Below are 24,851 nucleotides of genomic sequence, written 5' to 3'. Positions count from 1 at the left end.
CCATCCTGTAGGAAGCTGGGGGTGAGTGGTCTATCATTTGCTGCCCCATTTCCTCCTGTTTTTGTTGAGATAGAGAGCTTGGCTTACCCATTGCGAGGAAGTCATGTAAGCTGGCGGACTTGTTTAGTCAGGCTCATGGTGATGTTGGAGCCCCACCAAAAACATTACCTGCTATAGCGGAGGAGATGAGAAGATACCAGTAGGTCACACCAATGGCACTCACAGGAGAACCACTACGCTGGTGGAAAGCTTACGACAAATAACCTTTCTGGATCCAAGCTGGCGAAAAAGAGACCTTTGAATCCCAGGTACCAGCGACTCGACTGGTGGAGACATCCTCACAGCACACGGGAGAATATGCATCATCCACAAAGGGTGTTTATCGGTCGCATGCAGCTGCCATAACTCCAAACTTTAAGAACACGGGATGAACAGATGCACAATGTCTAAACAGACTTAAAAAAAAATGAATCAGACACAAACATCTTTTATTTGGCCTAAAAGGGCCATAAATAAAATTTTATTCTCTCAATTTATTAACAAGCCACAGAGCGACCACAGCCCACTACCAGACGGCAGATAAGACGTCTCCATTCGGGTGCAGTCCACGCGAGACCCGCTTACAGCCTCGGACAAATCTCAAGACACTGCTCGTTTCATTACTTACTTAGAAAATAAAAAGAAAACAAAAAGGAGATATGATAATACTGTACCCAACAGGTGGCAGAGCAGCAGGGTGATCCTTTCCACGTGGAAAGGAGAGCTTAAAAAAAAGAGCCGTTTGGTGGTGGGGTGGGGTGGGTGGGTGGGGGCTTTATCCAAACAGCAACAACAACCATAAAAAAATTAAGCCCTTAACCGCTATTGTATCTTTCTTTTGCAAAGCACTAGCTGAATATGTGTTGTTCAATCGCCAGAGGAATGCCTCTCTCTCCCATCTTTCACACCTCGGTTTCTGCCTTCGCCCACAACCAAAAACATCCTCCGTTGCATGTTACGTAACGTATAAAGTTTGAAATAATATTGATAAAACCTATAGCAGCAAAAAAACGGGAATAACGCCTATATGAGACTGACCCCTGGGTTGAGAGAAAGGCATGGGTTTTGAGAGAGAGAGAGAGAGAGAGAGAGAGAGAGAGAGAGAGAGAGAGAGAGAGAGAGAGAGAGAGAGAGAGAGAGGAGAGAGAGAGAGAGAGAGAGAGAGAGAGAGAGAGAGAGAGAGAGAGAGAGAGAGAGAGAGAGAGAGAGAGAGAGAGAGAGAGAGAGAGAGAGAGAAAGAAAGAGATCCATGGGGTTTTGGCGCCCAGGGCAGGGGTGAGGGGGGTAGGGTTGTGAGGGGGTTTGAGGGTCTCGTTCATCTGCCCGCAGTGAGGGCCTTGGCCACAGTAGCCATGATGTGGCTGAAGCGCTCGCACAGCTCCAGGGTGGAGTAGGTGGGCACCTTGGGGGGTTCGTGGAAGCCCTTGATCTCCGTGGAACAGTCCAGTAACTTGGGGAGAAAGTCCGTCAGCTTCTCCTGTAGGTTGGCTGCAGTTGGTGGGGGGCAGGAAAGAGTAGGAGGAAACAAAGGGATACAACGGAGGTCATTTTATGGCGTCAACAACCGGTGAACTCAAAGACGGGGAAAAATAGGAAATCACAACATTCCGAAGTAGCGTGCAAAGGGGGCTTCATTGACCCACTGAAGCGGTTGCATAATTCTTATTATTCTAACTTTCAGGGAAACGCCAAACCCATTTCACCTGAACACTGTTCACGATACCAAGAACAAGATCATTTAGAACCTTGGGAAAACAACTCGACCCCAAGCGACTGAAATGTCCAAAAAAGAAAATCAAATCAGACAGAAAAACGACGTGTTCGTTTGAAACAGTGAAAACAATGTTCTAATAAAAGCTCCGCTTTGACCGTCTACGTAGTTCATCACTCAAATAGGAGCTAACCGAAAACGTTTATTTGGGTTGGAAGGGGTTGGTGAGCAGACTCACGCTCCATCTCTTGGCCCAGGTAGGAGCACCAGCGGTTCCTCATGTCCTCCACGGCCAGCAGGTCCTTCTCCGCGTCCTGCACTAGCAGCAGGGGTAGGCAGGGAACCACCAGCTCGTTCATGATGCCCAGCCCGTTGGTGACCTCCGGGTCCTCGCCAGCCTCAAACATGCCGGCTGCTTGCTCGTTTAGTTTCTGAACGTAAATATAAGGGAGGTTACACGATAAGTATACTTTAAGTACTTTTCCCCCCTCTTATGAGTTCTCAGGAAACGCTCCCTGCTAAGAACTCCCTGACCCTGCAGTAGAACCCAAACACACAGTATTGAGGCCCTCCACACACACACACACACACACACACACACACACACACACACACACACACACACACACACACACACACACACACACACACACACACACACACACACACACACACACACACACACACACACACTTTCTGTGAATACGGTTGGATTTTGCTCCAAAAAAAACATCGACACACATTAAACCGTGTCAACGTTAGCAGTGTTTTCAATTAAAACAAGAGCCAAAAGGTAAACAGCTAAGCGGGCTGAGGCCGCAAGCCAGGGGTTCTGGCCAGAGATCTGAGGTGTCCGATCAAGACATTGAGAGCTTTTTCTTTTTTTTACCCCAAGGTTAGCTGAGGACATGGTTAGGTCTCACTGTAATGTGTTTACACTCGCTCAGGCCGCCTGCTTCCTAGCCCTCCCTCCCCTGCTCCAGTGATCGCATTTCGAGCACAATGCCAGTCTTGGGTTACTGGGTTCAGTAGCAACATGATCGCTATGGGCCTGAACTGGGGCAGACCGCGCCAAAATACCCGACGAGAGGCCCCCCTCCCTCAGCCAGAGGCCCCAGTAGGGACCAAGAGAAAAAAGAAGTTTGTATTGGATTGTTACAAGATTAAAAACGTATGTATGTTCCCATGGCGGCAGACTGCGGACTCTGAGCTAGGAGTGGTGAATTCCCCTACTGCTTGTTTGCTCAAGCAAGGCAATATTTTCATAGAAGATCCATTAATACAACATTATTATTTTATGCCAAAGTTGACCAGATGCGTTTATGGAGCAGACGGATTGGTTGCTGGAAAAAGCGAGTTTAGGATTCTGTCGTCCGTGTGCTGTTCTGTCTGACTTCAAGTTGGCCTCAATGAATTCCCACTTTAAGTGGGTAATTCCCATCCACACGAATTTCAGCAAAAGTCACCAAAATTGGTATATATGCGACTTACTAGCAAACACTCGCGGCGGAAGTGACTGAGAAATGCCTCGTCGTGGCCCCTGTTAGGCCCCTTGGCGACCAGCTCATTGTTGTACTGGTACGAGTAGATCAGGTACATCAGGGCCTCCACATAACTGGAAAGAGTCACAGGAAAAAGGAATGCATTAAGTAAGAAAGTAATAACGCAACACCTACAAACAACCATCAGCTTCTTCCAGCGCATGGGCCATCTTTTAAATATCACCTCTGATTGCCAACAGCAAAGGCCCTATGTTATGCCATTATACCTATATATACTTATTCTTAGGTAAGCAAGGTGGCAAGGAGCTGTCCGTTTGTTTACTCTACGAGTTCCTTTCTGCCCTCCACAGTTCAGAAATGAACAAATGGCGCTTTGAATAAAAACAAATACAAATGGTTGTCCTTGGCTTCAAACAATGTATGGAGAGGAGTTGAACAATGTCCTCTTACTTTGACTTTTGGAACAGCTCCAAACCAATCATCAGAAGGGTGGTGGTGTCCCGGAAAGTCCTGTAGTCCTGATGCCACATCTGATAAAGAGTAACACATGAGTTTGCATCTAAAATTAATTCAAACATACGGCTGGTAGTGCTTTATACATCATTTCTTTAACTGAAGACATTTCGTGCCGTCTTTATACTTGACATGCCTCTTTTTTTGCATTGGCCTTATTCAGAAGCATGTCTGACTGACTCCCAAGTATTTAAACCCAATTCAACTCCTTTAACTAGACATCCAAGAGAAAAGGGGTCCAGACCTCGTACTCCTCAATGTTGACCTCCTCGGGCTTAATGAGGTCCAGTTTGGCACGCGCCACATTCATAATGCTCTTACACCTGAGGAAGTGAGAAAGAGGCGAGAGACAGAGAAAGCAATAGAGAGAGAGAGAGAAAGAGAGAGAGAGAGAAGGATGGGCTGATGTAAGTGGTGAAGATGGTGAGTCACTGTGTGATGTACTCTAGCAGATGAGATGGCGCGCCCTGCCCTGGGGCCTTTAACACGGTCTAATGAATCACTCTTTAGTGCTGAGGAGAAGTGAACCGCTTCTCTAGAGAACGCTATTGAGGCCACGTTGCACACATAAATCTAATTATCCGGCTCAAAATAGAGAAGGGAGAAATCAATTCTTCTCTCATGAATATGGATTGAGGCTAACAAGCGAAGTTGAAAAGTTTTTCAAGAGATGGCAGTAAACGGGGGCTCCACTTGATACCCAAAAGGTGTCACTATCTGCATCTTTGGGGGGGGGGGCATTTATATTTAGTAATGAGTAAATGAAGCCCCTGCTCATTGCAATCGGAGGTGCAATGAGTGTGCGCATCGGTACGATGAGACTTCATCCAGCCGCTGCAGACAATGAGCCAGTCTGTTGTGGTGTGTTAGTAGTTGTGCTACCCCCTGCTGGTCGTTTTGAAAAAGATCCCCACTTCAATTAAAATGAAGCCTGCAACTCCCTCATTGGCCTGCCAATAACAAGGTTGATGTATTGGCGTGTCTTATATCTGTCCTGTTGATTTTCTGTCTGAAAAACATGACTGCACGGCTCATCGAATACATGTGTACACAGCTTTATTCTAACAAACAAAGAATGTGCTAGTATAGTCCCGAAGGTTTCTAAAGCCAAGACCATATGTGGCATTCATAGAACTCAATAAGCGTCTTTCTATTAGCAATTCCTGTTTTTCTCAAAGCCATTTCGGGCTGTACAACGCATAAGACCAAACAGTTTCCAAAGTGAATTTAGAACAGCGGGTGCTGCGAGCGCTGGCTGATGGAAATGGAAATGAGCTTTCAAGTGCGGCAATCGGTCTCCATTTTATTCATTCCATTAGCATAAGTGTAATCAAAACCATACTCCGTATTTAAAAAAAATCCTCCTCAAGACAAAGCATCCCTCAAGTCTAACGAGCGAGCCAGCGCATTGTGGCTGCTGCTGCGGCGGCGCCACTGACCTCTCGTCGAAGGCCAGGTTCCTGTCGGCAAACTGCGTGAGCAGCGTCCTCTCCAGGATCTTCTTGGGCGCTTGGTTGAGGATGAAGTAGACGACGGCGTGCTGCAGCCGGTAGTCGTTATCCGAGGCCACGTCCTCCTCCGCAAAATGCATCAGGCGGCCGTACTCCACCTTGATGGCCTGCGCGAAGACGGAGGGAGTGGAGAGGGAGACCATAGATGAACCTCCGGGGGGAGCAGCCTGCCTCCTGATTGAGGTCAGGCTTCAGAGGGGACGTGCATATTTTTAGGGGCCGTTTGCCCCACCCCCCCCCCCCACTGAGTGACTCGCTACGAAAAAGGATGATGATTGAAACTTATTTGGCGCAGTCACGATCCAGCGCCGATGTGATTGAGTGCAAAAGTTTGACGCTCCCCAGAGTCGCGGTGCCTACGGAGTCTGATATGATCTGACAAACTTAAGACTCATCCATCATTGCTCTCTGTTGATGCTGAGCACGCCAAGTCCCTAATACTAGTAATGTATATTCAGATTCGACAACAATAATCCCACTGATTACCAAAAATATATTACGTTACCAATGGAATTTTTTTCCCCACAATAAACAAAACATGGTCAGTTCATGCATTGCAGGGGTGTTTTTAGACGGATATTATTTACTTATTTTTCATATAAAATGAAAAAAAGATTTCTATCCGATCAGGCCAGTAAAAAAAAGAAAATTGAATTGAGGTCCAAAAACAGAGAAAAAAGATGAAAAAACAACGTTAATGCTCCATTTTAGTGGACAGGCACTGGCCATGTTTTTTGTTCTTCTTGGATGGGCTAAACACTACCAACGCCCCGTCCTAACTTGAGTTGAACTTCCCAACATAAAACTGGAAAAATAAGAAGACATCAAAAAGCAAGAAGTGACACAAAGATGAGATGCGAGTAGAAGGGAGAGGAAGATAAGACAGGGGGAGAGGAGGAGGAGGAGTAGAAGGGGCAATATACCTTGAAGAAGGCTGCCTCGGGCCCACTCTTTTCAAATACATTGCTGGATTTGCCAATGGCCATAATTATACCCTGCATGTTTGGGGTCAGCATCGCCTAAAGTCGGGGAAGGGGAACTGTGGTTAACAGCACACAGTATTATCCTTCAGAAGCACTGGGAGTCAGACAAGGCGGGTCCTCAGCTGTGAGCCACCCGTTCAAGCAGTCCAGAGCATGCCAGGCATTGATTAGCAGTCCATGCAGAGGTTACAAGTGACAAGAGAGTGTGGTCAGTAGAATGACACGATCCATTACCAGGGCACGGCTTTATCGAGGACAACCGGCTGTAAAGAACACCATGCAGCCAGGGTTAAGGCTGTTAGGAAGGAGACAACAGCCAAGGCACCGTGTTAAGAAAACAGGTTTAGTGATTGAGCGCAGTGCAATTCGATCCCACGGACCTCTGCAAACACACAGACCCCGGGGACTACCGTAAAGCAAAGACGAGATAAAGAGTGTCCCACTGCGAATATCCAGAAGACCCATGCAGAGCAACACAGCGAAACACCTGACCCCCAGCTGCCGTTCAAATGCTGCTGCAGACGCAAACATCAGGGGTCAAATGGACAGAGTCACACATTCATCCAACCACCAACATCTAACCCCCCACCTACGTCTGAAAGGTCAGGATAAGCTTAGTGTGAAAGAGTCTTCTTCAGACAAAAGGCAGGCTGTTTCAAATAGAGGGTAGGGGGTGGTGACTTTTCACACAGGAGCGCAGAAGGTTGAGCAATAGAGTTGCTCTGTGTCAGGTCAAACCAGTGGCCTTTTTCCCTGCCCGTAATGTCCCTTAATCTTGAGCTCAAAACAAGAGGGAAAGAGGAATGAATGACGCCGCTTTTTCTCCGAGTGTGAAAAATCTGTGGGGCAAACCAGGAGAGACGCCCTCATTCCAACTCAAACAGGTACAGACGTCTTGTTGCAAGACAGGGAAAGACAACCTGACGAGGGAGGGGGATTAGGGGATTATTTTCCCGTTCGTTTTTTTACCAGTATTCACACAAATCCCACCTCGAATGCAATTACTGAAACGGAGCCCTATGTTATAACTGTTTGCACTTTAGCATTTGGCTTGCAGATTATTAAATGTATTCACCTTATGGAGATTAAAAGTATGATTAGATGCATTAGGTAATAGGTGAGAGATCTTTAAAGGGGACATATTGTACCGCCAGGTGTGAGTGTGAATAACCTTACAAGCCGTTTCAAAAATCGGACCCCTATGACATCACCAGTGGGCGTGTCCACCTAGATCTGTGCCGGATAGATCAGTCTACCAGCCTACCCAGTGGACTGAAGTAAACGACGCTCATCTATCCAGCACAGATCTAGGTGGACACGCCCACTAGTGATGTCATATGGGGCAGATTTTCGAAACGGCTTGTAAGGCTAATACTCACACCTGGTGGTATAATATGTCCTCTTTAAGTATAGGTGTTAAAATATGTCGGGATTAAAGGTAGGGGTTTAAAATTGTCCTATTTGGGTATTAAGTTAAAGTAATTTCTTATCTTAAAACGGATTAAGAGGTTATTCTTATAACATAACATCTTATAACATTAAAAGGTTTGAATTGAGGTAAATAGTTACCATGGTTATGTTAAACCAACTAGTGGGTTTAAACTCTGGGATTAATTTTCGAACCAATCAAGTCCATTGTGAGTGGTACGGAGGGCTGGGATTGGTTGAATACAGGTATAACAACAGAAAGGACAAGTGCAGTGTTGGAGGGGGAGGGGGGTGCTGCGGGCGCTACCTCATCATCGTACCCCCCTTCCTCTGACTCAATGACAAAAGTTCCCACGTGGGGGATGGCCACCTCTACAGTACGCTGGGCCGGACCCTCGCCCTCCGCACCAGGCTGGGGGGGCGGAGAAGGGGACTGGACCCCAGGCTGGGGAGAGAGGGGATTGGGGGGAGGAGATTGTGGAGAGAATTGGACACAGACAGACATACACAGAAAAGAAGAAGAATGGAGGAAGGAGAGAGTCGTGGAGTTGGCGCGGGTTGAAAAATGAAAAAAAAAAAAAAAAAAAAAAAGGGGAAAATAGTCTTCTCCATTAAGAAGCCTATTTTCACATCATTGTTTACAAGTTTTTTATTTTTTTTTGTTTCGTTATATAATCAATTGTATACGAAGTGCTTTGATGATCTTTGTTACACAAAAAAACAAAAAAAACAATCAAAGAAAATTCAATTCTCGAATCTCATGGTCACACATGTGGAATAAGTGGCATAGAATAAGGTTTCAACAAGAAATGCTACTCCATTCAAGCCAACTCTTTGAGCAAAGATTCCGGGCCACGAATTGGCACGTCATCACTCTAGAGCCAAGCGTTAGTGCACGGGCGTGTGTGTGAACGCACCGCGTTAAGCAGCGTCTCGGGGCTGGTGTCTTCCTGTGCAGCAGCAGCCTGAGAGATGGCTCTCTCCATGTTCTGCTGGAGCTGCTTGGAGTCTGTGGTAGGAGAGGGCTGCTCCATGTAATCTGGGTCCTGCATTGCCACTGCAACACACAAAGCCAACAGAAGGTTAAAGGCCGATTTGGGGTCGTTTTAGACGCAGAGACGCAAGCACGTAATTTACACAAGGGACTTGTTTTAGACAAGTTTTGATTTACGGTTCCTTTAAGGTTCCTTAAGGATTGCGCGTGTTGCAAGGGGATTCTCCGCCAGAACAGTAGGGGGAGCAACGAACAAATCTGTGGGCGTGGAAGTGGAAATCGCTGGCTTGTTTATATTTATAATTATCATAATTCGTTCTTGTGTTTTCTTCTTCTCCTTCTTCAAAATTCTTCATTCGCTTCTGTCACGGCCTTTTAAAAATGGCGCTATTATGCTGTAAAACCGGAAATGTGAGACTCCTGAAAGGATGTGGTTAGCTGGCCAATCACAGTCTTTGCGAGCTGCATAGGGCCTTAGTGTTTTAGTCGCAGTCAGGAATTTTGGGCGACGCACTTAAGCACGTAAGGGGGGATATTTTACCGCGCAAGGGGGGGTTATGTATCTTACGTGCTTACGCGTTACGCCTAAAACAGAGCATATATCGGCCTTTAGTTGATCCCATGCTGTGGTGACGACGATCCAACACACCTCAAAGGCTACGAGGTGATCCAAAAAGACCCGACCTTCAACGATGAATTGAATGTTGAAGTTAACAATAGATTTCTACCAACTTTCTGTTGGTAGAAAAAGTTTATTTCATACAGTCTTTCATCGAATAATTTGTGGAGGCTATGGAGCTCATGACATTTAGTGTACATGACATATGGGCTAATGAGCAAAAAGCTTTGAGGATGGCGGCAACTTTTTCTATTTAATTCAAAAATGCATTACAGAAACGATTTTGCGTTCAATCATCATTAATGGTGAAAATGATCTTGTACAGTGTAAAACAGATTGAAAATGGCACACAAGCAGGAACTGTGTCATTGATGAATGACAAAACTGCTGCTTAAATTGGATTCCACTTAGTCTTGCATTAGTAAACTGTCAACGTAATGCATGTCCAGCTTCTAAAGGTGGACGAAGACGATCTGGACTGAGGCGAGGAAACCAACCCTACATGGGCACGGTGGCTTGACAGACATTATATTAATAAATATACTGCCAAAATGAATCAGGTGGATGATTTCTGATACCAGTTCAAGTCAACCACACAGAAGGGACGCATTTATCTAGTTTCCCAGACAGATGATAATTGGGTCATTACATTGAGAATGATGACAATAAAAAAAAATACATTAACTGGATGTGTTGTTTCAAGTGAGACTCTTACAGTACATTGTAGCACCCTACTTCTTCAGAGCCAATATTGAATTGCCATCGATGGGTCAGCCATCTTAAATCATTCACCAGCCACAACAGAACTAAAGGGTCAGCGCATTTACATTGTGTTTCACACAGAACAAAATGGAGTATACATAGTGGCTTTGGAGGGTTACCCACCTGTGTTGTCCGAAGGACTGTACTCGATGCTCATTGGCTGAGGGGAGGAGGAGGAGGTGGTATTGGAGGAGGCTCCGGAGGCTGTGGACGCAGCCGCAACCGCAGCAGCGGTAGAAGCGGCGGCGGCGGCGGCGGCCAGGGCCAGCTTCTCCTGCTGGGCCTTGCGGGCCTGAAGGGCGTCCCACTCCTCCATCTCCTTGTCAAACAGCTTGTTGTCTTCCTGGACGAAGCGCCGCAGGTCTGCTGGCAGCTTGTCCAGGCCGCTCAGCACCTGGCCCGTCTCCTTGTCGAACTCTTCTGCGGGGAGAACCAATGGGAGAGGAGCGTTGGAGCAGGCATGTGATGAAAAAACCTAGTTCAAATATTGTGATTTGATTTGAATTAATTGTAACAGTGCAAATATATTCTCTGACAAATATAACCATATGAAAAAGCCTCAGTGCATCTCTGGTCAAAAGATGCAATCAATACATTACACAACCCAAATGAGAAAAACAAGATGTCGGGAATTCAAGGAGAACCTGGTATTGCATACCATAGGAATTTCAGTTGAGTAGGACTAAAAAAGGGGCTGCTATATCCTCCCTTGACACCATACCTTCTATGAGGAAGGGCTTCTTGTCGTTGATGTACATCAGGCAGTAGGCGCTGGCGTTGCGGTAGCCTCCGAACGAGTCCCTCACCAGCTCTTCCCAGGTGGACTTGGTGACCGAGACGTCGTTGTACTTCATCCAGCGCCGCTGGTGCGGGTCGTAGATGTAGGCCCAGTAGTGGCCCGCGTTGGCCTGGCCCTCGTGGACCAGAACGGCGTGCAGCCGGTACGGGACCTGCAGCAAGCAGGGAGGGGGGGGGGGCAGCTACACTTGAGTGCTGAGAAACCATGGAACAACAGATGGGTGCTAATGGGTTATGGCTGCAGTTAAAACCATAACCCATGAAACCGTCTGACCTCATTGGACGCAGAACCAATTAAAGGGTTACTTATGAGAATTGGGAATAAAACAGCATCTCCAGTGGAGTTTATTTGTCGTTAATTGTGGCATTTGTTGAAGATCATGTGGTGGCACGGCTTGACACATATTCATGAATGGATTGTAAATAGAAGAACAACAGTGGCACCCACCTGCATCATGGACTTGTCAGAGTACATCAGCTCAATGGTTCTGTGGATTCTTGAGATGCTGCCCTGTAGATCTGAAAGTAAATTGTATAAATATGAGGCCATGAATATTACGCTTAATTAGATATAAGTAGCATTGAAAGTCATGAGACAAAGACAAATTGTTGAACTATTGTTGGAACTAACAATTACCCTGACTGGCTTGGCTCTATTAGAAAGCTTAACACATGTGTTTACTTAAAAGTCCTCATCCTCATCTTCAAACCCCTTGTATGGGTCGGGATGTAGGGCAGGTAGCGGCACTAACTACTTAAAAGTAGTGTTTAATTTTACTGCTCCCATGTTTTGCAGAGGTATAGAATGAATGCGGGGTAGCCACAGTAGTAGCTAACTAGAACAACCAAATAAGAGTTCATCATGCATGGTATAAAGTGGACGACTTCATCCAACGAGCCTTAGAATACCACGGTGCTCACATTTCAAGTATGGTTGTTGATGAGAAACAGTTTGCGCAACACTGTGCATAGTACACACGGCCACACCCGCGCCACAGCCGCGTGCGCTAATCTGCCTAAACGACGCCCTACTGCGGATCGCAAACAATGCATTGCTTTATGCTGCCAAATCTGGAGTCAATATGGGCCCCAGTGTTAACCGGTCCCTCATGAAGATGGCTGCGGCTGCAGTCGCCATACCCCGAGTGTCGTTCTCCACCTCGCTCCGCCAGCGATGCAGACAGCCCTCCAGCACGCGCAGCTCCTCATCCGTCACATGCCTCGGCGCCGGGTGCATGGGCAGGTCGGGGGGCAGCCGGGACTGTGTGAAGGGCTTGTGGACCTGGGCCCTCTGCTGAGGGGCCGACCCCGGGGCCAGAGACAGGGCGGCGGCCGAGGCCTGGGCCAGCGACGGGCCCTGGGCCGAGGACGGGGCGTCGGGGGAAACGGCGGCGGCCTGTTCCACAGTGCTGCCGAATCACAGAATGATGCTGCATGTTATATATATATATATATACACATACATACATACATATACTGAGCACTTTACATTTTTAAAAAGGATCATATGTTCCGCCTTGAACTGATTATGATGGATTGTATAAAATGATTATTATATTTTTATTATATTATAATTTGGTATTTTTGTATTGGAATAATAACCTGGTGGATATTGAATCTGATTCTCAACAGATATTATCAGTTTACCTAGAATCAATTATGCCTAACCAAGGTCATTTCAGAACCCTCATAAATGTCATTTTGATTAGACAAACCTCTGAGCAAATAAGAATTCTTGGAATAGGTCCAGTGTTATCAACCATTATATTACATTACACTACAGTAAAGGAGTTTAGTCTGCATCTGCAATTGTTCTACAGACCGGCAAGAAGAGTCCCATCTGCACATAAATGTTTCAGCCATCTCAGCATCAGAAACTCAATGTAGACAGAGTGTCAATGTCAGTGTCTCTTTCATTCATTGGATCCATTCTAAACATTTCACGTCAAATACGATTATTGCCACATTTATGGAGTTATAAAGTGTGAAAAGAAAGTATATTCAGAACATGCAATGAACATCAGAAAAAAGGTAGCAGAGAGATAGTTTTAATAACTATATGTAAACAGATGTAATCAATGTATATATATTTCTCATATTTATGCAACCAACCTTGGTTGGGGCAGTTGTTGCCCTGTTGTGCCACCGGGGGGTGCTGATGTGTCAATGTCTTCCACAGGGGAGGTGCACACCGGCTTACTGGAGGCAAACTCCATGGCATACTGGAGGACATCTGCCAGAGGAAACCTCTTGGGGCCTGAGCCATAACTCAGATACCTGGGGGAGAGGTGGAGAGAGGGGGGAGAGTTAGAGAGAGAGAATGAGAGAAAGACGAGAACAAAGAAATAAACTAATTACAGGTTGGAAAGGGGCGGACAATGTATGATTAAGAGTGGGTGACAGCTATAGTTGTGCAGGATTCAGTTAATTATAAGGCAGTCGTCAAGAGGGGGCATGCCAAACCTCTCCAGCCGCTGTTGCAGCAGCGTCAGGTGCTCTTTCAGCCTCCTGATCTCCTCCCTCTTGATGCGGGTGACGTCTCGGTTCCTGTCCATGTACCTGAGAGAACAGGACACACACACAGACAGTCAGGCAAGCATTAGTCTCAGTCACACAGCAGGTGTATATTCAGGTACTTTCTCTCTCCATCCCTCTGCTCCCCGTGGCTATACCTGTCCATGTACAGCATGGAGGGAAACTCAAGCTTGTTATGGATCTTCTCGGGCCGTCCGAGCGCTTGGTTGAACTCAAATCTGGACAGTTCAAAGGTCAACACAGGAGGGAGTTCAGTGAACCAGTGCTGAAAGACAATAGGGATGTTGACATTAGAGAAAGCTGAATATTCTGCAGAAACAGAATGTCATCCAAACTAAATGTAAATGTAGTGCAAATTCAAACAGTTGTCTCCGTTGATAAAAGGTGTGCTTATTAAATGTAATGACAATGCTACTGTAAGTAGCCTTGACAGACTAGATATCAGTGGCAGTCCAAGGCCACCCACAATACACGGACACACTAACCCTTAAGCACGCTACAAAGCCCTTTCAACATTTCAGCTTTGTTTTATTTTCCGATTTCTGTTCCCATTACACTGTTGTATCTCCACTACAACAAACTATTATTCAACCGCCGTGTCAAACGCTACTCCAGAGGGCTGACTGCTGTCATTTCAAATCAATGTGCTGCTGGCCTCCTGTAAATAGTCTCCACCAGCTGGTCAGCGTGACATGTGCAGCCTCCCAGCCATCCAGAGGTCAACCCCACCCATGGACAGGACTCATCGTGAGGCACGGACCACCAGCTACCATAAGCCACTCAATGCGCATAATGGAAAGTGCCTGGAAGTGTATGGACTGATCGTTGAACTTTAAGTGAAAATCCGTAGCTGTTTTGTTTGTATTTGCTACATAGATAAAACAAAGTATTTGTCTTGTTTATTACCTCGAGAAAATAATTTGAGCAAGTTGACAAAAACTTGGCATTGACATTGTGTGTAGTGTGTGGTGTGTGTATGTGTGCGTGAGAGCGAACAAGAGCCTTGGGACACTGACCTCCTGCCCAGACCTGGCTGAGTTATCTGCTGAGTGCAGGGACTCGATCTCCCCCTCAATCATCGCCGCTTCCAGACACTCATGGAGGTCCTTGAAGCCGTTCACCTGCAGGGGGTACTGGCCGAACATCTCCGTGTTCTCAAATTTCTTACCTGGAGAAGGGAGGGATGCTGGTCAATGCAAAACTCACGGATAGTAAATCTAACATTTGGACTTGAAAAAGGAGACTTTGACTTTTAGAAAGAGAGCCGTGTTCAACACGGTAGTAGACTGTTGTAGGATCGAACAAGAGCCACAGAAAACCAACAATGGTTGCACAAGGAAGAGTGTGAGCATCACGCCACGGATATGAGTGTACTGCAACAGAAAGAGACAGGCGGAGATGGGGAGAGGAGCATATGTACAGGCTCAGGGTAGAAGTGGGTCAGGCGTGAGGGAAAGTGAGAGATGCAGAGCGCTCTGGGCGAGAGGAGAGGGAGAGAGGCAGTGGAAAAAAAGAAAAGCAATAATTGGAGCCATTTCACACTCGTTTGCATCCGTGCTGATTTTTTCCTCTAGTTCAGCAGTCGGTCACTCATCAGAACCACTTAAAGAGCAGCGGCAGCAGCAGAGACCCTCTGCATGGAGTACTGATGAGATGTCAGAAAAGCACGGGGGTGGAGGTGGTGGGTGGATCTGGTTGTTTGGTGGACATGCAGATGAGGCATTAAGGTCATTTTACGAGCGGGGAGTTCGTCCGCTGGCCCGGCTTGCCGTGGCTCTGGGCCAGTATTGTCATGCATAATAAACGCAATGTCAATCAGCCACCAAGGTCCTCCAGGATCAATGCGGCTGCCCTCTTCCTCCCTCCGCCTTTCCCCCCCCCTCTCTCACCCCCCTTTTTTTTTCTTTCTTTTTTTTTTTAAACATGGCCTATATCTCATTAAAACAAGGTCACCTTTCATTACCGGGGGCAGGGGCTCGCACGCTCACGCTCTCTCCGGGCTACTGCTGCCCGGCCCCGGCCCCAGCCTTTATTTCCCCCCTGTCTCCCCCATTCCCTTTCATTTGTTATCTTTCTCTCGTCCTGGGTCTCCCTCTCTCCACGCCGTCGCTTTGCATGTTAACACCCCTTCACCCCGCCTCACCTTCCAGCACGCCCACGGCCAGGAAGCGCCCGTAGAAGAGCTCCACCATCGGGTTCTTTGGCTTCTCGCCCTCGCTGGAATGGGGTAAACAAGGAATAAAATAACATTTTAGAAGTAGCCATCGCATCAGCGCAGGGGGAATACAGGACGGTATATCAGCCCCGGCTGTTAATACAGTACTTATCTGCCTAAGAGACGCAGGGCTAATGCAAAGAGGCAGTCGCTTGTGTTGACCTCTGCTGTCTACTTAACCGCCATAAAAAGAAAAATCTATGCCCAGAGCTTTTAGCCGAGGTGAGCAAATTTAGATGTGCATTTATGTGTGCTTGCGTGCGTGCGTGAGCGTGCGTGCGTGCGTGTGTCTGCGTGCGTGTGTTTGCGTGCGTGCGTGTGTACGTGCGCGTGCGTACCGGTCCTCTTCGGCCTTCATCTGGAAGGCGTCCTCCAGCCAGTCCAGCAGTTTGTGGGTGAACTCGCTCACATCCTGCTGTTGGTACAATAAACACACCAAGGATAATCAAAGAAGCCCGCTGGGAAAAGGGAGTGAATATATTCTTGAGGGCAGCAAGGTTGGGGGGGGGGGGGGGGGGTTCCTAGGAGCGTCCCAACCGCAGGGAGTTAAGGCCTTAGTCCAGGCAAACCAGCGATTAGTCATTTGTTTGAGTGGCATGCCATGGTGTGACTCATGACTTGTGAGCCATTGAGGGACCTTTAGTGGACTATAGGGCGCCGAGAACACTCCATCATACAGACGAAGGCCGTTTCCCTCTCACACCCAGGTCAATGGCTCTCCCAACCTGGCCCTCTCCACGTGGTGCAGCAGCATGACTGATGAACGGTGTCTGGAGCCCCGGCCTCGGTTAAACCTCACGCTTAGCGCTCCGGCTAATTGGGCCGTGCCTCTTACATTTGGGAGGTGTTTAGACAGCACGCTGTCGTTTTCTTTGTGAATGAAGTTGTTTACCTGCTGGGACTCGCTTGACTTGAAGGCGTCTTTGAGGATGTCGACGGCACGCGACGGGTCCACGTACTTCCTCTTGGAGCCCACCATGAGGGAGAAGAGGTTCCTCAGCTCCTGCATGAAGGGCAGGTTCCTGTGCTCCTGGGTGGGGGACAACGGGACAAATGTGACCCACTGGGACCGCCAGGTGGAAGCACACAGATACCATTCAAATTCTGGAATATGGTGTAGTGCAAATATGTACTGTATGAACATGAAAACAACTTTACTGATGATGCAACGCTTTTCTATTTTAGATATAAAAAGACGTTTATGTCGCCCCCGACAAGTTTATTCCCAGTAAAGTGATGTCAGCATGAAGCCCAACAGAACCGAGATACATCATAAAACGCAGTTTATAGAGCAAGATCAGTTTATAGAGCCATCTCTTGAGCAACAGGACATGGATTAACACTGCAGGGAACTGCCATCAAAACATGGGCTTACATATTACTAGTAGCAGGACACTAACCCTTATGCTGAACTCTTGTGGATGTTTGGATGTTTTTTGATCGTAGGAAAATGCACCTTTTCCGACAAAACAAGAACCCCTGTGCTGCATGCATTTCAACCAGATACATGTCCATCATGGAGTTTGTGAGCGACTGAGTGAGTGAGCGAGGGACTGAGGTACTGAGTGACTGAGGGAGTGGGGACATTTCACACCGGGTTTCGGTAAACACACGTAGACTGGAGGTGGCTGGCTAAGCTGCTGTAACCGGAGGAGAGTGTTGCGACGCTGCTGAATGCGGTGTCGTAACCTCCTGCCATTGATATCATAATGATCATGGTGGAGACATTTCGCCCCTTCCAAGGGGTTGAAGGTTGAGAAAGGTCTAGGGCTCGGTGACAAAAACAAATACAAAAACTGATATAACATAGGTGAACCAGATTCACAAACTAAGTTAAAGATGCCTGGCTATACCAGTACCCTTAGAGAGCTTGGGAGTTCATCTCACCTTCTGGTTGCGAGGGAGGTCCTGCACCCTGGCCGGGGGAGAGTAGTGGAGTACCAGCCTCTGGAACTCCAGTAGGTTGAACAGCGACTGAGAGGAAGAGCCACGGGACACACAGCGGAGTCATTCCTCCAGCAAAAACGTTCAAACCCAACCCTGACCCCATGATATATTAGAGGATAAGACGATCAACAGGCTTTAGGTTTTGATGTTTTAATGTCTTTCAAGTACTTTAAGTCTTTGAGTACTTTCATGCTTCCTTCTAAATTGGAGCGTGTCAACTTCTCATCACAACATCGTCTTCAAGTCCACCCTGTCCTAGCACAGGGTGTGGGCAAGTATGCCACATCGAAATGCACTTATAAAAGATTGTGCCTGCGGCGGTAAAGACTTGTGGGTGACAGGTGCACTGAATCATCAAATGACAACCGTACACTTGCAGTGAACAATCACGCTTCTCTTTAAACATTCACAGATATTTTCATTCACAGATATTTTGCTCTTTTGTCACCTGACGTACGTCTTCAGTAGTTACAATAAATGTAGTGGGCTATTTTATCACACTAGCTTATGATTGACTTTTGACTTTGGTTTAAAAACACGGCCCACAGCATTTGAAATGACTTAAGAGTTTCTGCCCTCATTTAGATTAAAAGGGGTCAGCGAGAAAAAGATCTCCCCTCCAAGGCTGCCGCCTTGCACTTTGGGTCGAGCGGCCAATCAGAGTCCTTGGACCCGTGACCCAGAACCGCCAAACCGTTTTAGAGTGTGACAAAACAGATACTTGTTAGAACTGCTGCTTCATCTTCACCCATCATATTATGCGTGGTCAAGAGTTGCTTATCACGCGCTCTGAGATAATCTACTGCAGGGGTCAGGCTACAGTGCAAAAGCCCCCAGCCTCCTTAAGGGAGACGCCTGTTTGTCAGAAGTGTGTGTGTGTGTGTGTGTGTGTGTGTGTGTGTGTGTGTGTGTGTGTGTGTGTGTGTGTGTGTGTGTGTGTGTGTGTGTGTGTGTGTGTGTGTGTGTGTGTGTGTGTGTGTGTGTGTTTACCAGGCACCATGTGACGGCGTATCCGGTGTACCCTCCAACATATTTGTATTCAGTTCACATGCCACCGTGGCGCCACAGGATGACAACAAACCAGGCGAATTGTTGTGACAAGGATGGGAGGGGGGTAGACTCAATAGCCTCAGGCACTGATAGGGGAGCTCTTTATTTTTCCCGGCTCACAGTGCGTGGGCTCTACCTGAATGACGGCACTGAACCAGCAGGTGTTGCCGACGTTCTTGAGGCCCACGGGACAGTTGTCCATCCGCTTCCTGTCATGAGGGTCGGGCGAGTCGCTCCAGACCTCCGTGTGGGTGCGCTTCAAGCTGGCCTTGTTCTCAGCTATGCTGGCCTCCAGGACTCTATAACATGGAGGGAAGGATGACACAACGTAGATACAATCGTAAATATAGCCAAAGGACGCTCCGCCACCTTGGTCTAGGACACAAATGACATGTTGATGCCTCTCTGAGGGTTTCTCCCCCAAAGAGACTTCACATTGGTCCCCATTTAGCACAGAACAAGCCTGGGAATGTGGCCCTTGAGTGTTGGGTTTCAGGTGGGTTTTCCCCCCTCTTGACCTCCTGCACCAATTCAGATCTGTAGTGCGTGAGAGACGTCGACGTCCACTCAACCAGCAAGGGCTTCGGTGACTAGTTAGGTAGGCACGCTGTGTAAAATATTCAGAAGTGTTTCTGATTATTATTACTTCTAAAAGAGTTGGATTTCAATGTTCGGTGAAGCTTTTTCTACAAAAGTTATTTAGAGATAACACAGAATGCATATATTTGCACATCATTGATGTTGCAGGTACAACAGCAATGATGGAAATGTGCATGGGTCTGTTTTTGTGTGTGTGGTTGGGCTAGAAGGGGGAGGTATGCGTGTTGGCGGGTCAGTAAACGTGTAGTGGGGGGCCGAGGGGGGTGGAGGGCGGTGGAGGTATACATGTTGGCCAGCACCTGCTGATGGCTTGCTCCTCATCTGTGATGCCAGTCTCTCTGAAGGCACGGCTCGACTCCTCCAGGCTGAGAGCGATGGCCCTCTGAAGATCATCCTTGTCATCGCCGGTCAGGTCGATCACATCTGCACACACACACACACACACCACAGTCTCAAGTTGGGATGTCAGAGCCTATTAATAGCATGTCGACAGCTGGGACCTTGATAGGGCCTAATATCACCATAGGTCCAACATTTCCTCCGACCCCAACCACGTCCTGAACACAGAGTACAATCTACTACCATCAAACCGGAGATATAGGGTTACAACATTCAAAAAGGTTAGACTGAAGCACTCTTTGGTTCACTAGTCAAGCCTCGAACTGAATCAGGCAGTTGATCCCCGACCAAATGCCACTAATGGGCCTTAAATGTTGTCGTCTGTTGTTGTAATGTCATGATGAATGTAATTATTAATTTTTTTGATGTCCTGTCTGTGATGTTTGCAAATAGAGCTGCTGGGATGCAAGACAAGTTTCAGGCTTGCTCGGTCAATAAAGAATTATCTTATCGTAGCTCATAACGTCCAGACACACTGCGGAATAGCAGTCAAGTAATTGCTTATCAATGTTGATTTTAGCTTTTAACAGTTTTTTTCCATTCTTCCCACCGAATATCCTCCTTCCAAATATGGATACAAAATAAATGGTAACATGTTCGTTATTCATGGTGACGATGGCGTTGCTTACTGGTGTCTGCCTGGCTGCCCACGCTGATGTATCGGTCGTTGGCCACCTGGGAGGTCTGGTAGTACGTGGGCTCATCTTGCTGGGGGACCTTGGCGTTCTTCTCCGTCAGAAAGGCCACTGCCTCGGCCAGGTCTCCATTGCTCACCTGTAGCGAGAGGAGCCGATTCACCATGTTAAAGACAACACGAAGCGGCTCACTTTGGTGATGTAACGCATTTCCTTAGGTGGGTTGTTATCTGCCTCGCCAGGATTAGATGTCCGTAAAATAACTCCCACGTACCTTGTGGGAGTGCGTTTTGGCAAACAATGTTGAACAGGTGCATAACATGACTAAGGAATTGAGCAACGATGAAGTGAAAATGTAATGTTTTTTTTTACTGGAGACTTCAAGGCAAGGGTTATTGAATATATTATGCAAATATCATGACAATCAAACAAAACTCGTCTGAATGATGTTAATAATGCTTGTCCATGTGCGGTAAGCTAAACCATTATACTGTACCTGCAGGGCTTGCTGGAGAAGTTGAATGTCTGTGGTTCCTGTGACCTCCTTTAACTGGTTTATCAGAGTCTGTTGGTGCTAAGGGAGGGGGAAGGGGAGATAAAGGTAAACATAACACAATTAAGTGGATGCGCAAGTGAGTTAGTTTAAAGAAATTGCAAGTAAAACTTTCTTATTGTAATAATATTTTGGTGAATGTAAAGGGACAAAAGGGTTAAACAATGTATTACACTTGACTTTCTAAGTTTTTCTAACCAAAATTATATTTTGGCCCTTGGAGGCATGTATCCTACAAGGTTAAACCACAACATTCTTTCACAAAAACAAGCAACTCACTGTATAACACTTTCTGGTTAGTTGTCACACACTGTAGTGTATCATTGTATCATTGTATCATTGCACCATTGACGCAATAGACATCGAGAACGAATTAACAAGGTGGATGAAGTGCCCTTAGAGTCTGCGCCTTCAGCAGCCTTCGTAGGCACAGTATACAGGCTAGGGTTGAACAACAACTCAGACAGATCTCAGATTAAAAACAAAAAGATAAAAAGAACATAAATCATAATATGTGACAAGAACTCCCAGTTAGCAAACGAAGCACGCCCGCCTCAACCATCCAACACCATCACCTCAAGCTGTTACAATGCTAGGGTGCTACACCTAGTCTCTGGCGAGCTCTGCCCAGTCGGAAGCAGGCCAAGAGTGTGGTAATTAAAAATAGAGTCTTTCAAGCACTAAAAGGCAAGCTGGCAACCATGGGTGAAAAAGGCTGATGCATTTATAATAACATGTTGAAACAATACAATCATTGTTCCAGAGATGGGCAAAGTGGTTTAAATGACCGACTTTGAAGCCACATTTCACGTATCGAGATGGGCTGTCGAAGTTAACTCGCAATAGGACATTCTTCAAACAATTACCTTAGAAGGTGTTTCATTCAGCATTATATCAGTCATTTAGTGTGTGTGGTAAATTAATACAGAAAAACATTGAATGATGATCATGTGAGGAAACCTCAACGTCTCACCTTTCAAAACACAAAATCCTTCAGGGCGTGGTCTTTCAACAAAGACTAGACCTGACCAACCGTGTCCGATAATGCGTGCGCTACTGAAAACATGTTACCTCATAGTTAAAGTCTTAAAGTTGCAGAATTCCACAGGCCACTCAACCCAGTGTCACAACCCATTTAGATCCTATATTTCCATTCTCTAAGGGCACTGCCTACATTCATCCATCCTAAATTCTTCAGAAGCTAGTCACTTCAACAATGTCTGGTTAAATCATCTATATTTACAGCACAATTACATCAGTGACACAGTAGTGAATAATGCACTCGTACGCCCCACTTGGTACAGTCAGTGCGTGAGGATAATGCATCAAAAGTGTTGAGTGTGCCAGTACAATAACTTGACATACGGCCTACACCATTTCAGAAATGTTATCAATTCAACAGAATACACTGTGACATTGATTCAACATGGACCATGCAAATATTCCTTTTCCTAGAAATACGATTTTCCTAGGATATTGTTTTTGGAATCCCAGTCAATGAGTTAAAACTATTTTCAATGGCCTTCTTTATGGGCAATGCAGCCGTCCGAACAGAGTAGAATACACAAGTTAGTAATTTGCCATGCAGAAGCATGAGGAAGGAGTTTAGACCGTAGTCCCAACTGTACAGTTTGTTTGCGGCACAATAACATCAGCGGCCCCATGGACCACCTCTTCAGTCCAGCTGGGGAAAGCCGTTTATTGCCTCTTGAGGTCTGTAATCAAACCATTGACTTTCCAGTCAGTTTATTGTTTAATGAACCTGTTAGGCTCAGTCGAAAGCCAGTAAAAGGGTCTCGGCATAGCCAATTCAAAGCATAAACAGTGACTCATAGGCCACTTTTGGCCTGGTGTGGTTGTTACATATTCATATCATCTTGCATGTGGGCTGTAATAATCTCCATATTAACTATGTGGATTTATCAAATGGTATAAGGCTTTAAAATGTAAAGTAGCCAATACAATAATATATGGGATGATTATAATTATCTTACATTTTGCTACAAGCTAAAAGAGATCCATTCAGTTGACGCCGACTGAGATGTGCTGACTGAGAAATTCAGAAGAATGTAAAATGTAAAACTGTCAATATCAAATAGAGTGAAGATGAAACCTTGAGAATAGGTTCTACTAAGAGCCTGCCACCAGGCATTTTAGAAATCAGAGCCCCTTGCTGTATTTACAAATGGCCCGCTTCATGGGAAGCGATGTTTGTGGCCAACTGTTTGTTTTTACTGCTTTGTGCTTGCTGAACAAAAAGATCATTACAACAAAGATGTATCAAAGATCAAAAGACAGATATAATATACAAGACCAATATATATAAACCAAAAAGGCATTCATTATTTGCCAGAATCTGTTAAAGCGTAGATTTCTTCATAACAACCCAATAAAACGTTGTTTGTTTTAACATTACCACACCCTGATTTGCATGCCAGCGCATATTTTATTTTCCCAACAAGTACCACAAATATTAAGCTAACCTTAAGGTGTGTTTTTGCCGTGCGCAATCCCATTTAAGTTTTACATAAACAAATATTTCCCCCAGGATACATCCCCCAGGAGATGTGCTAAATGTGACTTGATCCACATCCAATATTTCTGAACGGTCACTGGATGTACAAACCCAGAAACCTGGGATTCACACACTCTCCCTCTAACTGATAATGGAAAGATTAGGATAGCCCTTTATGTTTAGGTAAAACGGTGGTCCTGTTGCAAACATACTTGACAAACATGCCTGAATAAATCCCATTTCTTTGAAAGCACACAAACAATCGATATTACGTGTAAGGTTACCAACATGAAAAAAATAACAATCCACTTGTTTAAATACAGCCAATTTAACACCACTTGGCAATTGTGTTTTCATTTGATCCCAACGCTGTATAGAGAGAGCAAGTTTACAAGTTTAGCATTCTGAAACATCTAAGGTTGGGAGGGGTTATACCTTGGCTGTGTTTATTGCTACGATACTTTTGAAATGGATTTGAGATGGACAGTGACAGACTTTGCTGTGTATTCTTCCTACGTGTAATTACTTTAGAGTTTACTTCGCGGTTGGCATTTCTGGCAGTGGCAGGTAGAGGACCTGCGCACCCTAGCTGCTCAGTCACCCAAGGAGCCAAGGAGGCATCATTCAGGATCACTCCCCGGCGTCACTAGTGGCCATGCCTTGTAAACAAAGATATCGGTGACCCAGGAAACGCCTGCAACGGTCATTTTATGCGTAGGCCTAACTTCACCCCTTGATTTCAATACAAATTACACCAATATTTACTTCGTGTGCTATACCCCATCATGGGTTCTTATAAAAAAATAACATGGTAATACTCTACGGGAATAAAGTGGAGGTGCAAATTAGACCAGTGAATACAGCTTGGCCTAATATTTTATAGCAAAATGACTGATAAATTACCAAATGGATGCTAGCGAGCGCAATCTCAGGATTTGTTTACCAGGCGTGTCGTAATTACAGCATTGGGTACAAAGCGAAAGTAGAGCGATTGTTTGTACTGCCAGTTAGCTTTAGCTTCCACCTAGCCTCCTATTACTGTGGACGTTATATTCTAAATAAGGCCTAAGTTATCTTTATTCATTTATAGGGGATAACAGCTACTGGTATAGAGGTAGACAGCGTGTTTCGTTTGGATTCACTCGTCAGGTGTGTTTTACAGACACTCGATTAGAAAACTGAATTTGACTGTTGTGTATTTCATGACGCTAAGTTTTACCTAGCCAAACAAGCTAAAGTTAGCCAAGCCCCAAGTTAGCATAAGCTTACCTTTTGAGAATGCTGTTGGAGGACATTCTGCTCGACGGTCATGGCCGGTTCAGGGTGAAGTGATGTTAAAGTCAAACCAGTATGGCGAAGCGCTTTTTTTAATTTTTAATAAACCAAACGAAAACAAGAGCTAAGATATTTCCTTCGCAATCAGCGACATAACGGGCGCCATGGCATAGCAGCGCAAGACGTCAGGCATGAAAACATTGCTGCTCCTCGAAATGTGTTTTCGATTACTCATGTCTGTCTGAACTAAGTTTACGTCACGGGTAA

At 46.0% G+C, this 24,851-nt stretch overlaps 1 protein-coding gene across 6 annotated transcripts; it reads right to left on the bottom strand.

Annotated features, from left to right (window-relative positions):
- Positions 1-1,278: 1,278 nt before the first annotated feature.
- usp25 (ubiquitin specific peptidase 25) lies at positions 1,279-24,825 on the bottom strand. 6 transcript variants are annotated; one of them, XM_056594230.1, is made up of 26 exons: positions 24,579-24,825; positions 20,738-20,806; positions 20,236-20,380; positions 19,507-19,630; positions 18,744-18,906; positions 17,498-17,584; positions 16,503-16,640; positions 15,949-16,025; positions 15,539-15,612; positions 14,412-14,563; positions 13,533-13,660; positions 13,324-13,419; positions 12,973-13,137; positions 12,001-12,269; positions 11,309-11,379; positions 10,784-11,012; positions 10,186-10,482; positions 8,605-8,744; positions 7,995-8,132; positions 6,200-6,295; positions 5,205-5,383; positions 4,010-4,088; positions 3,703-3,782; positions 3,242-3,365; positions 1,989-2,181; positions 1,279-1,527 (listed from the first exon to the last, which is right to left on the bottom strand). In XM_056594230.1, the coding sequence occupies exons 1-26, from the start codon at positions 24,618-24,620 to the stop codon at positions 1,355-1,357; spliced, it is 3,528 nt and encodes a 1,175-aa protein (XP_056450205.1). In that variant the 5' UTR covers positions 24,621-24,825; the 3' UTR covers positions 1,279-1,354. The 6 variants fall into 6 exon arrangements, with proteins under 6 accessions (XP_056450205.1, XP_056450204.1, XP_056450202.1 ...); XM_056594229.1 differs by having other exon boundaries at positions 1,281-1,527; positions 15,949-16,022; positions 20,738-20,815; XM_056594227.1 differs by having other exon boundaries at positions 1,282-1,527; positions 20,738-20,815.
- Positions 24,826-24,851: the final 26 nt, after the last annotated feature.

The sequence above is a fragment of the Gadus chalcogrammus genome, chromosome 7, assembly GCF_026213295.1.
Source record: "Gadus chalcogrammus isolate NIFS_2021 chromosome 7, NIFS_Gcha_1.0, whole genome shotgun sequence".
Taxonomy (NCBI): domain Eukaryota; kingdom Metazoa; phylum Chordata; class Actinopteri; order Gadiformes; family Gadidae; genus Gadus; species Gadus chalcogrammus.
This window is presented reverse-complemented; position numbering and strand designations above follow the sequence as displayed.

Excerpts from the sequence above, each read along its gene's own strand:
- usp25 (XM_056594227.1), bottom strand. The coding sequence starts at position 24,620 with ATGACCGTCGAGCAGAATGTCCTCCAACAGCATTCTCAAAAG. Across the intron at positions 11,013-11,308 it reads CTGACAAGTCCATGATGCAG|GTCCCGTACCGGCTGCACGC; the intron begins GTGGGTGCCACT and ends TGCTTGCTGCAG. Across the intron at positions 2,182-3,241 it reads TCCGCCGCGAGTGTTTGCTA|AAACTAAACGAGCAAGCAGC; the intron begins GTAAGTCGCATA and ends ATTTACGTTCAG.